At 41.7% G+C, this 16455-nt stretch overlaps 2 protein-coding genes across 3 annotated transcripts in view; both read right to left on the bottom strand.

Moving 5' to 3' along the window:
• NRDC (nardilysin convertase) overlaps positions 1-6540 on the bottom strand; it is a 37661-nt gene extending 31121 nt beyond the window's left edge. The window contains exons 1-3 of the mRNA XM_063138934.1: positions 6176-6540; positions 1713-1986; positions 1145-1226 (exon numbers count right to left, since the gene is read on the bottom strand). Of these exons, the coding sequence (XP_062995004.1) occupies positions 1145-1226; positions 1713-1986; positions 6176-6525 (706 nt within the window). The 5' untranslated portion in view covers positions 6526-6540. The remainder of the gene's footprint in view (positions 1-1144; positions 1227-1712; positions 1987-6175) is intronic.
• An 8748-nt stretch (positions 6541-15288) lies between these two features.
• RAB3B (RAB3B, member RAS oncogene family) overlaps positions 15289-16455 on the bottom strand; it is a 114680-nt gene continuing 113513 nt past the window's right edge. For both annotated transcript variants that reach the window (XM_063118360.1, XM_063118352.1), the window contains exon 5: positions 15289-15530. In XM_063118360.1, the coding sequence (XP_062974430.1) occupies positions 15343-15530 (188 nt within the window). In that variant the 3' untranslated portion in view covers positions 15289-15342. The remainder of the gene's footprint in view (positions 15531-16455) is intronic.

Below are 16455 nucleotides of genomic sequence, written 5' to 3'. Positions count from 1 at the left end.
CAGTTGTTGCGAGAGGGGATATTCGCCACATCAAAGCTGATTGGCTGGAGGATTCTGACTGGAGCAAATATAAGGAGCTTTTGGGAGACATCTAGAAGAGTTTGCCTAGGAGAGTTCTGCCTGAGTCATCAGGAGGTGTCTTTGCAAGAGTCTAGGGAGCCTGAGGAATACGTCAGCCAGGAAGAAGAGCACCCACAAGACCAGGAAGCCAACCTGAGACCTAGGAGAACATGAAATCTGCAAGTGGAGAGAGGAAGACTCCTGGAGAAGCCTTTGGAGGAAGGAGTAGAAGCCTGAGGGTCAGCTGGTGACAGTGGTCTGAAGACAGAACAGCTGCTGGACCAAACTGAAGACTTCAGCAGAAGCCTGGTGAATAGCCTTAGAGGTTTAAGGTGGAAGTCAAACCTGACCAGAGAGAGGACTGCCTTTCAAGTCCTCATTGCTAGGCCTGTCAGTTAACTGGGGTGGAGCTTGATAGGGGAATCAGCTTAAGTTTGGTTAGGGTTAGGAACTGGGGCTTTGAAATCATGATTGGTGGTAACCGTAAAAATATAGCTATGTTTTTAAATAATAGTATAGAAACCTTGTTTGTAAAGTAACAGCAATCATAAATAAACTTTCTTGTTTTATTCCTTTGGAATAAAATACTATATATCTTTGTATATTTTCCTTGGACCTCTGATCTGTTTGTCTCATGCCTAATGACTAGCTACCTTAGAGAAAAGGCATATATTAAATACATGGGTGTAGTTTAAACAGTGGCAGCAGAAATGAAGGGAGGGATTGCCCAATCGTGGGGTGTGATCCTCCAAAAGTGGTAGCAGTAGGAATGCCCCAGTAAGAAGAGGCATTGAGCCACATTTGATGTTAGCAGAGGGATTGCCCTAGAGTAGAGGGTCCCACCTAGGCTACTTCTGTCACAGGCTATATGGGGCTCTTTCTGATTTTTTAAAAAATATGGATGTTATAGATATCTATTCCTATTCCAGCAATATACTATACTTAATTTTGCATATCTGCAACTGGAACATTAATATGGCTGAATTCTCAAGTCTCAGTGTTAAAAACCATCACAGATGTAAAACTCTGCAGCAGCAACTTTTTCATAAAAATACAGAAAGATGAAACTTAAACAAAAACATACTGTGTTCCAGAAAATGTGCCAACCCAGGCAGATCTTCAGGGTCAGAGAAACTGCCTACACCAATACAAAGTGCAGCTGCAGACTGGAAGAAAAGACACATGGAATGTGTTAGAAAAACATTACCAACTTACTTATAAAACTACCAAATCCCCCAGAATCTACAAGGATCACTGAAAGCTTCGGCTATTGGGCGGTATAGAAATGCAATAAATAAATAAATTAATAAATAATTCACTGTTCAGTTCTTTGCAAGACAGAAAGGAACCTGCGTGCTAGACCTGTTGAGAGCTACTCATGTATCAAGTGGTTTAGAAAAAGCACACAAAAACAATGCTCTCACTTGGTTTTGGTTTGGGGTCAACAGGGTTGGAGGTTGGGTTGGGGGGAAACAGTATCGTTGTTGTGTTTCATTCCTTTGCATCTCTACCCTACGGACTGGAATATTGCTTGCCCCAGATGAGGCATAAGTGTAGCTCAAAAAGGTTCCGGACTAGTAGCAAGGTACTTTTCTCAATATCAGTTCACAGCCAGCCATAATCACTATTCAATCTAAATCAATTAGACATACCTGCTTTTCTGTACAATTCCTTTTCCTTGTCTCCTCTTTATCTCCTAGCTCTTCCAATTCGCTATCAGGGTCATCAAGATCCTCATCATATCCACCGCATTCATCATCATACCCTTCTTGATCATCTTCAATTTCTGCTCCAGAATCTTCATCTTCATCAGTGTCTTCTTCAGAGTCACCCTCTCCCTCGGAAGACAGTGGACAAGGGCTACCATCCGGGTTATTCAAGTCCGAAATGAGCAACACACACAGGCCATTTTGGAGCTTGATGTACCTACAAAGCATGCATATCATCATCAAAACACTGAACATTTCCATGGGTTCCCAATATGTACAAAAATTCCTGTAAATGCGCCATAATCACTCTAAGCCCCTGTAATGAACTATTCACTGAAGTCATCAGATCTGGTAAACAGTCATTCTTCCCTTTATGAATAGATTTCAACGTTAATAGGTTGGATCTAGATTGGTAATTCCATCAACGTGAGAACTCCTTCCATTCACAAAAGTCACCAGCATCCAGCAGATGCTCCCTGCTGATTCCTCTATCCCACTGTTATCACCTCTCATGCTGCTCCAAGGGTCTCCTAGCCTCCAGTGGTTTTTCAGAGCAGTTTTTCAGGAGGCATTGTGGAGATCACCTTCCTGCCTTGCCTCCTTCCTCCAGCATGAACAGACCTCCACCAAGCACTACTCTGAATCCAAGACCCCCAAATATTTGATATTTATATAATTTACATTAATTCTTATGAATGTATTAGCTAAACTGGATAAATAGTTGGTTTCGTTCTCTCATTTCTGCTCTCTATTTTAAACTGAATGGGCCATATGGCCATAATAAAGACTGATTGGTTTGTACATTTTAATACCGGACACTAAGGATGGCATGCCTGCCTCTGGTATAAATGAAATACGCTATATTAGGAAGGACATCCTGCACAGCTATAGATAGCATAATAAGAGTTAAGACACAAACCTAAGACATAGAACACATATTTATTATTTATTTACTGTATTTCTATCCCATTGTTCAGACAATTATTGTCTCCCAAAGCAGTTCACATCAACCAAAGAGAGGGACAGGCCCTGCCATCAGATTTACAAAACAAAATGACAAGACACCTAAGGGAAGGAGAGTGGAAGGAAAAGAAAAAGGAGGGAGTTCTGTTCTTCGAAGCCAGAACAAAGCAGTGAGCTATGAGCATGTATTATTATCTGGTCTTGGCTAGGCGGGTCTTCCCTTACTGCTGTTCTTCCTTGAATAGCAACTGGTGACACTGATTCCTTTGGCCAATAGATGAGGACAGATAGTCTTTTCCCCCTTGCCTCTGCAGTCCCAGGACAACAGGTGCTCAGATGAATGTTCTTTCTAGCAGCGATGGGGAAGTGAATGCTCTGCAGCTGCCCATTCTCTGGCCAATAGATGGTCCAGGCTGGTCTCCCTCATGCCTTGATGCCATTCCTGGGAAGCAAGAGGTGCAGCCTCAAAGTGGCCTTAAGTCCCCTGGCTAATGGCAGAAGCTAGACTGTGCTTCCCTTCTGCTCTCCAGTCCCAGGGCCAACCAGCAGCCTGCCTCCCACACTTCACCTGGTCGGATTCCAAATATGAGCTGCATCACTGCTTCTTTACCTTCCAGGAGTGTCTGCAAGGTAAAGAGGAGTGCAGTGCCTCACATTCACAATTCAGCGCAGGGAAGTGCGGTGGGGGCCAGGAGGTACAGACACCACTTTTTCCCTGTAGGGGCCAAGGAGATACAGAACACAATTCATACTAGCACTTCCAGCATTAAACTGAACTAGCTACAACTAATCTCCAGTGAGAGGTAGATAAGGTTTCACTCCAGAGATGCAGGAAGAGAGCTGTGCCCCTCTGTTCATTCACATAGAATGATGACAAATGGCAGCTTTCAATTGAACACCAGAAATTCAGGCTGCAATTACACTACTCTTTTTCTATTTCTGTCATAGGTGCTTCTCCCAAGGGCAAACCAGATGCAGTGTTCATGTTTATATTCAAGATGCAGTTTCAATATACAAGCTTTATATTGCACAGGTTTAATGGCCTAACCTATCTTTACTGAATACCTTCCTCAAATTATAAATCTTAGGAGTCAGCTATTTAATGGGCAACAGTGGCCATCTTTTAGAATTTACCTGCTTAACTGTTTCCTCTTATGCCCTAAAGGGTTTGTTTTCAGTAATTGATAGGCATTTTATGTGTAACTTTTCAGAATCAATTTCCCTAACACTTTTTTTTGGAGGGGGGGATTCTCATCTTTCTAGGATAGTTTGTATTCTTTTCCTTTTCTTTAGAGCAATACTACAATCCCAATTGATTTTAAGACATAAAAAGAGCTGTGCTGGACCAGACCAAAGTCCAGAATCCTGTTTCCTACAGTGGTCAACCTGATGCCATGGGATGCCCACTAGGACAGCAGCTCTCTCTCTCACACACTGTTCTTTCCCCAGCACCTGGTACTCAGGAATGGATCCTCAAAAGCTTCAGAGATATTCAAAGGCTTATTCCAGAAGTAGCATATAGCCAACATGGCTAGCAGCCACAGATAGGTTGTGACACAAACATGGCAACTCAGTGGGTAAAGTCATGGAAGAGTTACTGACCAGCATGATCTATGGCTGTTCAGAAACAATACATTTCACGGACAGCTCTGGTAACATTTTATTTTTTGGATGAGGCCCACTTCACATTTAGTGTATCTTGTAACATGGGTGGTATACAGAGTTTACTATTGGATTACAACTTTTATCAGCCCTCATCATTGGTTATGATGGCTGGGGCTCATGGGAGTTACAGTCCAACATCATCTGAAGGGCCACACATTCCCCACCCCTGGTTTATGCAGTGCACTTGGAAATTCCGTGATCTAAGAAACAGCCCTTCATTCCCAAGGAACCAAAATAGTTCACAATCAGACTCTTCTCAGCTCACATAGATACACAGCAGAAGTGAAGTGCCTGCAGGAGAACATCTGCTGAAACATTTCATACCATTGAGGCACATCGCTATGTGATGGCCAGATCAAAATAGTAATATTGACTATAGTAAAGTCACCAGTTGCAGGATTATTTTTATTTATTTGTTTATTTATTTATTACATTTTTATACCGCCCTATAGCCGAAGTTCTCTGGGCAGTTCATCTGTTTCAGAGATCTCTGCAGGCATCTATATATAAGAATGGATCCTGTTTTTCTTTCTCTAATCTAACCACTGAAGAAAGCCCATACTTAGGGCCAAAATGTGTATCTTGGGATAAAATCACATATGTTTCTTCACCATCCCGAGATTTTGTCTCTTTATTCCACTGGCTCAATGTGAGGCTACTTGTGAAAAAGCTTCACATCAGAAATGGCCAACCAGTGTTGAGCTTAATTTCAAAAACCCTCTGGAAGCGATGGGGTTCAGACCTCTGTCAAAAGTATCTGTCCCTTTCCAGACAGCTCACTAGGCTTACAGGGAGACAGAAGGGAGTGCCAAAGAGGGAGAAAGAGAAAAGTTTGGCACTGTTCTAACTCGGGCCCCACCCAGCATTGGCATGAAGTCCCAGACAGATCACCCTGGAGGAAATTCAGCCCTCAACAGAAAATGGCTCTCCACCCCTGCCTTAGGTAGTACAGCCCATTTATTAATTTTGTTTGGATTTTTGGCAGAAAGGATGCAATCATGCGCATACTTATCTAGGAATATGCTCAATCAACACAGCAGAGATGTACAAGATCAGACTGAAAGATGTTTATTTGATCTTTCTCAAAGAAGCTCAAACAATCTTGGGGGTTAGGCTGAGAGTGACTTCAATGCCTGAAGGGGGATTTCAACCCAAGTTTCCTTGTCCAGGTATAATACACTAATTCCCACAAAGCTCTATTTGAAGAGGTCCCATCAAGAGCTATAAAACTGGGCCACCATGAGTGGCGACCGACCCAAGGAAACTGTCCTGTTGGATTGGGTCAACCAAAAATTGATCTAATCCAGCATCCTGTTTCACAAAGAAGCTGACAGGACGCCTCTGCCATGCCCAGAAACAGGGCATGAAAATAGGTCTTATCACCTACCTTGGCCAGAGTATCCATACAGCCAGCAAGGCTGTGAGCCAAAGAAAGACCAATCCTGTACAAGTTTATGTATCTTCACACCCTTTGACAGCATCTAAGCTTGTGACCAACAGCTCCTTCTATATGATCAGTGAAGATTCACCCATGGCTATTAGCTTAGATGGCATAGTGTGGAGGCAATTCACCTTCCCTCACATGTGACACCCCTTGCATTTCCGCCAGCCTGGCGCTCTCCAGATGCGCCTGGACTACAACTGCCATCACCGGGGTAATGGGAACTGTAGTCCAGACGCATCTGGAGAGCGCCAGGTTGGGGGAAGGCTGGCCTAGATGCTTAACGCAAACCCGACTCGCCCACTACCTTTGGCGACCTTTCCCCTCCCCCATTCACCTGTACTGCTTGGGATCGCTGGGGGACTTGACAATCTCCTGATTGGGGCTGGGCTCGCAAGCGGCAGTGGCGGCGCCTCCGTCTCCTCCATCGGCCTCCTCCTGAACTGCGCCGGCCTTGGCTCCACGGCTGCCCTCCAAGTCCTCAGGCTGGTCGGGGCCGCAGACGGATGAGGCCTTGGCCCGGCCCGGCATGGCTGTCACGGGGGCGGCAGCAGAGGTGGTGAGGCTCCTTCGGGGTCTCGCTTGATGGTCACGACGACCGCGGCTGCTGAGGGCTCGAAGCTGCTTGGCCACCGGGATCGGGATCGGGCTCGCGCACGCGAAGGCGGCGAAGGCGCGTCTCAGCATCCACCGCGGGCCAAACCCCGGCCCAGCAACTCCAGCCCTCCGCCTCAGGCCGGTGCTAAGGACCGAAACCCTCCACTATGGACCAATCAGAGCCGCTCTGAGCGTTCACGTGCCACACGCCAGCAAATCCTAAACTCCACAGCACAGGCCGACTTTGATAGGACACACTCAGCCTGAGGAGGCGGGAGCAGGGCAAACCATTGCTGTTAGGTAAGGTGGGGGAAAGGGATACAGTTCCGTTAAGAACCGAAGTAGCCGTTTTGGCTTGGGCTTTTTCCTACGTTTGTTTATTCAAGTTTGCTGCTCTGGCTCAAAAGTGGATTTTGAAGTTTGCCTGTTAAGGATACAAAATCTACGGTTGGGCAGTAGCTTTGTGAAGACCACTTAAAATGCCCATTTTAAAGATGGAATCTCCCAGGCCGGGTCATAGCAAAGCAGACCAATAATCTGGTACAGAGGACTACAGTGATATCGGCTAACTTCATGGGATGACGACGGGAAATCCTCAACCAGGACATGAGTGCAACAGCACCCTCCCGCCCATGTTCCCCAGCAACTGGTGTACATAGGCTTATTGCTTATGGTATACTAAAGATATCACTTATGTACTTTTAGAATGCTCTCTCTATAATTATCTTAGAACCTAATGTATTCATTTGTTGTTAAGATTGTTGAAACAAAGGTCATCCCATTTAAAGGTTTGTTTTCTATTGTCTAATGCTGACAAATACGTATCTTTCAAATATTTAAATTCCTCAACAGGGCTTTAGAGATGTGTGTTATAAAGTTTAAAGGCTGTATTTTTATGGCCCCTTAGTAGAATTACAAATTGTATGGTGGTTTTTCCCTGTAATGGTGTATAATGACAATTTACTAAGATACAATAAATTTTGCTTTGGCTCTGACACTGGAGGTACCATAGAGGTGGCAGGACTAGTAACCACTGATGACCTTCTCCAGGAATTTAGCCATCCCCCTTTTAAAGCCATCCCAGTTGGTGGCCATCTCAACATCTTTTGCTAATGAGTTCCATAGTTTGACTATGTACTGTGTGAACAAGAACTTCCTTTTTTTCTGTCCTGAATTTCTCACCAATCAGCTTCATGAGATGACCCTGGATTCCAGGATTATGAGAGAAGGAAAAAACCTTCCTTCTCACCATGACCAAGGGTAACAGAGGCCTCCTCTATCCATGACTCCTCCCCCTCCACTACACCTGGAATTAACTAATCTGGACTTGCAAACAATATGTTTTCAACATTTAGTTATTTTTCTTCCTCTGCCACCTGCCTTGTATAACATTTTGCCTGAACTAGAGATCTGGGGATTTTGAAAGCTTGCACAATTTGGGGGTGACCTTTTGGTTGGCATAGTAAAGGTATTACAGCCACATGACTATTGAAATGTCTGATTACAAGCAACCATGGACTAGATGAGTCCCACTTCTCCAGATGGATGAAGTGTTATCCTAAAATATAACATTCACATTTACGTATTTATTAATATTTTTATACCACATTACCACAGATGTCACCAAGGTGGTGTACAGTAATACATTAAAAAAACACCAATAAAACCTATATTAAAATAAAAAACAAAATAGTGGGACCAGAGTAACAATTGTTAATACATTCTAAAAATTTCTGAGATGTAAAACATAAGATAATGTACACCTTTTGAGTTGTCCAGGTTTGACTTTCACACCAAAGGGAAAGAGTATCTGTTTTGGGATCTTCTACACGGGTGCTTTTCCCCACGGTAGCTTTGGAGTGGCAGCAGGTGATCTACATGACGCAGCCGCCACTCCGAAGCGATCCATGGGCAAAGCCCCAAAGCTCTGCACTAAACCGTTGGGTACTTACCCCAACTTTTTTAGCTTGGAGTGAGGCTCTGCACTTCTGCGGAGCCTTGTTAAGGAAAAAAAAATTAAAGGGAGGGTTGGAAATCCCGCTAGGGAGGGAGGCATTTGCTAATTCTGGAACGATTCTATGGATGAGTTCAGTACTATACTATAGAATCTAGATGAGTTCAGTACTATTCTATGGATGAGTACAGACTTTTCTCTTCTCCCAGGCATTTGCAATATGTAATTAGCCTGGATTTGTTTTTGTATGTTTTTGTAGTTTAGAATTGTATGTTTTTGTGATTTTAAAATTTTGCATATTGTTTTAAGTGTTTTTATCCTATGTAAACCACCCAGACAGCCTCAGCTATAGGGTGGTATGCAAATAAAAACAATATACGATCTCTAAGGGAGAAAATGGTGGCACTTGCAATTACCAACTAATTTGACTACACAATGTGCTTGTACTGCCTCTGCCATGTACTATAACAATAGACTGGCACAGCTATAAACATGAAAGAAGTCTTTCCTGTTTGAATGAGCGATCTAAATTAATACTCTGATACTGCAGTTACTAAATAACATCCTTTATTTTGTCAGCATCTTATAATTAAGAACAATATATACACTTTAAGCACTACACCGACAGTGCCTTCTAAACACCAACTCATAGAACTTTTATTGTAATTAAGCCACAAATGAGAACAATTCAAACTCTCTACTGAAAGCCTTTTTACTTACTCTCACATTTAATATCGCTACTGAGCTGAAGTGAGAGTGTGTGTGAACGTTACGAACAGTGTGCTTCTACATGTGCCTACTCAGAGAAAACCACATGGACTACAGTTGGATTTATTAGCAGGTGAATATAGGATTGCAGCCTTTACAGTACAATTCTATGCACGACCGCTTGAACACAAGTCCCACTGAGTTCAAAGGGACTAATGCAGAGGTGCGAAATCTCTTTCAGCCCAAGGGCCAAATTCCATTTTGCAGGTGCTTAGGAAGGCTGTGGTGGGCGAGATAAAAGGAGGCGGCATATTTTAGTTTCAAGCTCTTACTGCCAAGCACTTAAGCCTTAGGAGAGACATTTCTGTTAGCAGAACTCGGACTATAGGTCACTGAACCTGGAGCTAAAGGGTTAATGTGTACCTGAACAAGGTGAGAGGGGATTGGTGGGGTGTTTGTTCTTCCCTTTCCTGTCTCCTCCCTCTACTTCTTCCTTGTTGTTGTTCCCTGCCTCATGAGCTGCTGACCGCATGGCTGAACTGAGCCATCTTACCCTAGGATGGAAAGTCACTTAGTCCTAAAGTAAAGTTTCTTTCAAACCACCACTGGAGTGTTTCTTCTGTCTAAGGAAAATAGAAGGCTGTGGTTTGGAAACAACAACAGTATAATAAGAGTGATAACACTCAAACCACAAGGATATCAAAATAGCTTTCATAAATGAATATTTCAGAACTTTTACAAATGTACAAAATACAAGCACATCAACATTATTTAACAAAGCCTGCAGTATCAACATTCAATATACATAGGTGAACTATTCACATGAAGCGTCTTTTGTATAAAGCGTCTTTTATATAAACAGTAGTCCGGTACTATTTTACTGTTTCGAGGGTTCTTCTTCAGTATAACGCTGAAACGTAATTCAAAAACACCATACTCAGCATTTATAAGCAATAACATATTATTATGGAATGCAAACAAAGCAGAAAATATTGGCCTCACCCACTAAGTTTACAGAAGGAGCCACGGCTACATATGTTGACTCTTTTTTACGGCCTTTGGTGGCAGCTACGCCTACATACCTAAGAGACACCACGGACTTTATCAAGAAGCTTGAGGGATTACATGTTCCATCACAATCTTTATTGGTCACTATGGATGTGCAGGCTTTATATACCAACATCCCACATGATGAAGCCCGCGTTGCTGCAGAAATTTATTTAAATAAGCGCAGTAATAATGTTCCACCGACTCATTTTTTGCTACAATTAATTGACATCATTTAAAAAAAAAAAACTATTTCAGGTTTGCTGAGGAATTCTTTTTCCAAGTAAAGGGAGTAGCAATGGGGAGCCCATTTTCACCTAGCATTGCAAATCTATTCATGGCTAATTTGGAGGAATTGTATATTTGCCATCCTATAACAAACCCCTTCTATAATGAGTTAATTGTCTACAAACGGTTTATAGATGATATCTTTTTGATTTATAAAAACCCAACCACTTTTGAAGCATTCAAAAACTGGATGAATACACTTCATGATCACATTAAATTTACCTTTCAGAGTGATATTAGGTCAATATCTTTTTTGGATACAATTACATATCGGAAAAATAATGCTTTGTGCTTTAAAACTTTTGTTAAACCTACGGATAGGAATTCCCTCCTTCATTATTCATCTTTCCATCCTCGCCATTTACGAAATAATCTTCCGGTGGGTCAACTTTTTCACTTTAAATGTATTTCAACGGATTACTTGAATTTCAATGATCGAAAACTAACATTTCGTCAATCACTACTAGATAGGGGATACCTCCATAGGGTGATTCATGAGGCTGAGCGACGTGTGAATTCAATTTCTAGGAACTCTCTATTGACCAGATCTTCACGTCCAACTACTGACCGTCTCTCATGTGCATTTGAGTACTCACCATCGGCACAGGTTATTATGAGAATTATTAGACGTCATTGGCATATTATCAACCATCTTCCAGGATGTGCGGCATCACAATTGGCTGGAACAGGACTAAGAATCTTAAAGATTATCTAATACGTTCAGATATAGATCCACCAAAGAACCCCACTCATAGCATAAAAGGACATTATAGGTGTGGGGGTTGTTCAGTATGCGATTTGGCATTACAAATTAAAAAATTCCAACACCCTACAAAAAATCGCACCTTTGATTTAAAATATTTTTCTAACTGTTCTACGGAGAAGGTGGTCTATATCATTATCTGTCCTTGTCGTTTAATTTACGTGGGCAAAACTATGAGGAGTGTACGGGCACGAATTATTGAACATCGTTCAAAACTTAGAAATGGGACAACGGAGGCACCATTAGTTCAACATTTTATTGAGTACCATCATCATTATAACGATTTCCAGTTTTTTGTTATTGACAGAATCTTTCCCCTTCAGTATAATTATCGTGACTTGAACAAGGAACTTCTCCAAAGGGAAGCTGAATGGATACATCGTCTTAATTGCATTCAACCTCTCGGACTAAATGCTACTTTAGAGCTCACAGCTTTCCTCTCTTAGGATGATTTATTAGCCAATTAAATCACTTTAATTATACTATAAGATCTGGGAGCGTTTTTGAAAACCCTCTAAAGGACTGAGAGCGTTACTGTCGGCTTGAGGAAACGAGAATGATATGGTGGTAAGCTTAGATAGTTTTTACAGCATGGCTGTGCATCATTTACTGAGATTGTGAATTGTTTATAATGATAAATTTTCATTATTTTTTTCTTTAGATAAACCCTGGTGGGTTTCTTTCTATTGTAGCTGTGGCTCCTTCTGTAAACTTAGTGGGTGAGGCCAATATTTTCTGCTTTGTTTGCATTCCATAATAATATGTTATTGCTTATAAATGCTGAGTATGGTGTTTTTGAATTACGTTTCAGCGTTATACTGAAGAAGAACCCTCGAAACAGTAAAATAGTACCGGACTACTGTTTATATAAAAGACGCTTTATACAAAAGACGCTTCATGTGAATAGTTCACCTATGTATATTGGATGTTGATACTGCAGGCTTTGTTAAATAATGTTGATGTTTCTTCTGTCAACACACATGGCTACTCACAGGGAGCCGATTCGGACGACAAGAATTACAACTTTTTAGAATGGAGAAATAAATGCACAGAAGCCAGGAAATCACCAAGTGAATTGAGGCTGGGGAAAGGGGGGTGGGCTATCTGGGTACTCACACCAGGAGGGCTGGGTTTACCCCTCCCCACAGATGTGAGGTTCTGCCCACCTGGGATATAGTTTTACAGCCTTCGTATAGCAGCATTGTCAAGGGCAACTTCCAAATGGCAGATCCTGCAAATTGTAAAAAACTGGTCGCTGAGATTAACTAACCTCAGTAAGAGGGGTTATTGGCAGGAAAATAAAAATGTCGATGCATTCCTTTTGCTGTTTGACCCCCACTATATCCAAGTTTTCTCTGCACCTCCGTGTGTGTGTGTGTGTGTGTACGTGTGTGTGTGTACTTGCCAACTGGTAATTCTTCACACATCCAATTAAAACTGTAATCCCCTACACAGTTTCCTGGGGGTTAGTTCTGAGGTTGAACTCAATGGGGCTTACTTCTGAGTAGAAACACATAGGATTACACCGCATGTGGGCTGTAGTCCACAACATTTGTTAGTCTTTAAGGTGCTACAGGATTTTTTGCTATTTCAATCTTTTTCAGTAATACTTTTATGACCTTTTTTTCTTGGCCTTTCACTGTGAACTAGAGCTTTTCTACATGAGGCCATTAATCTGCTGTTAATCCATTATATCTACTTTGTTTTGTCACAGAACTGAAATCCAAGCACTACACAAGGGGCGTTTCCTTTCCAGCTTTTCTGCTACATAACCTCGAGACGGCACTGTGATCTAGCGGAATAGCACAAATACACAAGTGAAAAAAGCATTTTCTTTTGCTTTTACAATTAGATACTCCATTTTCTTGCTCTAAAAAAGCTCACCAGAAGTGCTCTTTAGACACAGAAGCAAAACTGGAGGGTTACAACATTGTCTAAAGTATCTGTAAGTAATTGTGAGATGGGAATGATAAGCACACGATAAATGTCACATGTAGAAAATCCCTAATATCACTTCAACAAGTGCTAAAATTTGATGAAAAGAAACAGAATGCAGTTTGAATATCCACCTGAGGAGCAGTAGGTTCAGTTCATCCATAAACTTGTTGAGCAGCTTTGGGAGTTTGTCATTGTTAGCCTTGCAGCCCAACTGTAACCAAGACTAGAATCCAAAGAGTATTCTATGCAGAAACTCAAGCTTTTCAGATTCCCATTTCTGAAGTTAGCCAATGTTTCTTTGAGTAGGTAATAGAGCTTTTAAAGGTGACCATTCTTAAATGGGGGAGGGAGGTTGCCCCAAGGAACAATTTGTGATCAAAAGTGTTGTGATACATTTAATATCTAGTTGGATATTCACAAGATTTAAAAAAATCTTGTGGACTTTGGAGTTTGTTGGGTGAATTAAAACCTAATGTTTATAGCAGGCATGCCTAACATAAAGCCCATAGGTTATTGTAGCCCCTGGGGAAGTTGAAAATACCCATCGTTGGAAGTCCTTTCCTTTGTGGAACACCCAAAGTCCAGGCTAAGGCCATTAAAGGTGGGAAAATAAAGAATGTCTGTTTGCTTCCCCCTACACACACCCCTCAATTCAGAAGCATATGGAGGAGTAGGCACAGGTTTCCTGAGTGTTGGGACAGTTAAAGTTTTGTGTGCTGTTGACAGTAAACATAGGAAGGACTAAAAAATGGAGTGAGGGCAGGGGAGACATAGAACCAAAAATAAAAGGCTGAAGGCAAAGAACTGTGGCAACAGAGATGGGGTGCTGATAACCTGCTGTCCTAGACAGAGAGAAGAGTGTATATGCCATGGAAAATAAAGAAAAAGAAGGAAGTTTGACAGAAGAATTTAGGGCATGCATGGGAAATGTATGGCCTTCCAGATGTTGTTGGTCCCAAACTCTAACATCCCTCACCATTGGCTATGCTGGCTAGGGAAGACGAAAATCTGGAACACTACAAGTTGCCCACTGCCGGGTCTAGAGAGGCATGTGGTGATGCAAAGCAAGAAAAGAGCACCCTGTGGGGAACACAAAAGATAAAAGGGTTAACAGAATGGGTTAAAAGGGAGGGGTAGTTAGCTGCAGCACAAATTAGTTTTTCCTGTTAATGTAGCAATGCAGCCCTCTTGAATTTACATATCTGTGTGCTCATTCACTAATGGGGATAGCCTCTGTATGTCTACTCAGAAGGAAGACATATTGAGTTCAATGGGGCTTACTCCCAGGTAAGTGGATGTAGGATTGCAGCCTAAGAGTTATTACACCTGCTTTATAGGTCAATGCTCCCATGTTCTGCTCCTGGTGTTAGTTAACCTTTGCTGTCTTTACAAGAATTCTGACATTCTGCATGTTCACCCAGCCAATATTTACTTTTCACACTTGTTAATCTGTCTGGCATGGGGTGACTGAGCAAGGAGGGCTTTGCCACAATGGAGGGTATTGACTGAAATTATGTCCAAGTGTGTTCTAGCTATATAACTCCTTATGAGGCACAGAGACCACAGAAGTTTACACACAGAACAGTGCTGTTTCCTTGTCTTTTGAAAAATCTGGAAATTCTAGGAGGGATCCAATGGTATCTGGCCACTAGCGCTATTTATGTTGCACTAACAGAAATCAATATTTGCATAACGTCAATAGTGCTTGGTAGCATGACAGTTTTCCCGTCGCACTAGCAAGCCCTATTGACATTGTGCAAGCATTGGTTTCCACTAGTGCAACATAAACTGCATCATTGGATCCTTTCTGGTTCTCCTCCATCCTGCTTCTTTTTGTCAGGTGGTTCAAACTGCGGCTTTATTTTTAAAACAAGGCATTGAAATATAGGTAATTCTTAACAGTGACTTCGAGTTAGCAGAGGCAGAATTGTTTGGGTCCAGATGTCATGCCCAGTAGCAAAACTTTAGTAACAACAAGGATCACTCAGAAATATGTGAGACTATATATAAAATACTTAAACTTTTCACTGGAATGCTAGCTGCACTTGACACTGATTTTTATATTCAATTAGTTAAAGCGATAACAAACTTTTGGGGACATCGAACAAATGTATCCAGTTCCACCAATACTAAAACATCTCCTTTTAAAGACTGTTTATACTGATAAACTGTTCCCACCCTCAGGAGCTTTTTTTTAGGTTTTGAGGCACTAACAGGAGCACTTCTGCTGCAATGGGGGTGGGTTGTATGTGAGACGCACGTTCTTCCCGGCAGTAGTCCTAGAAGCTTCTGAATCCATGCTCTCTGACATCTTCTCACAGATGATGTCGACAAGGCGCTCAAAGACCTGCCTCACGTTGATGTTCTCCTTGGCGCTAGCTTCAAAATAATCAAAACCTGGTTTTTATTTTTAAAAAAGTACACAAATCAATATCTGGTTATTCCAAGATTGCGTCTCAGTTTTATGCAGGGTTTAAATTTTCTGTTCAGATCATAAACCATTGGGTTCATCTTTGAATGACACCTGAAGTTCAGAACAGCTAAGGAGGTCTTTTATCTTCTGAGATTAGCACAGCTTGTAGAAGAGTTTCCTATTATAAAGCATTGGAGATGTCAATAGTTCTCAGACTAGATATACTATTCCAGGAATTTGCTTATTTCAGTCTTTATCATCCTACCTAGAGGCTCGGTCATCCACTGTGTTTTAAATTTAGAAACAGCACACACTCAATATCCTTTTAATAATTAGGGGCATAATTAGTGATTCTGAGAATGCACTCTGGTTTAAAAACACAAGTAATGGCTTTCTAAATCTCATCAATATGCGCTTACTCTAGCATTCTCTGTAAGAATCCCAGCAACCAACAGGCGTGAGGGTGATTAAGTAATGGGCCACTACCCCTGGATCCTCATATGGGGAATTCATAATGCCTTTACAGGCAACAGGAAAACTGGAGAAGGAGCAGAAGTATTTATGCAACTGCCTGACATATCTATGATATAATCATATGTATAAATGTCAGTTAAGTGCATTTTGGTCACATTAGGTGTTCAGAGCAGTGTATCTTCTCCTGAAGAGGCCATGGGAAGACATTCATGATGGCAAGGTTCTTGCAGGTAAGAAGCAATAGATTTTTGAAGTCTATGCTCACAACCCCTTTGCTCAGACACACCCTTGCACAGTTTATATTCACATTATTAGTGTAATAGTCTCCTGTTTCGTGCTTGTTAACTGTGTGGGCTCCTCTCTGTTGTTGTGCATGTACTGTATTTGAGGTTATAGTTGGCTAAATTTATGGTAAAATTAACACCTGTTGAACAT

The sequence above is a fragment of the Elgaria multicarinata genome, chromosome 1 (genome assembly GCF_023053635.1).
Source record: "Elgaria multicarinata webbii isolate HBS135686 ecotype San Diego chromosome 1, rElgMul1.1.pri, whole genome shotgun sequence".
Lineage (NCBI taxonomy): Eukaryota > Metazoa > Chordata > Lepidosauria > Squamata > Anguidae > Elgaria > Elgaria multicarinata.
Note: the sequence above shows the minus strand (reverse complement) of the source record. Positions and strands in the feature narration are given on the sequence as shown.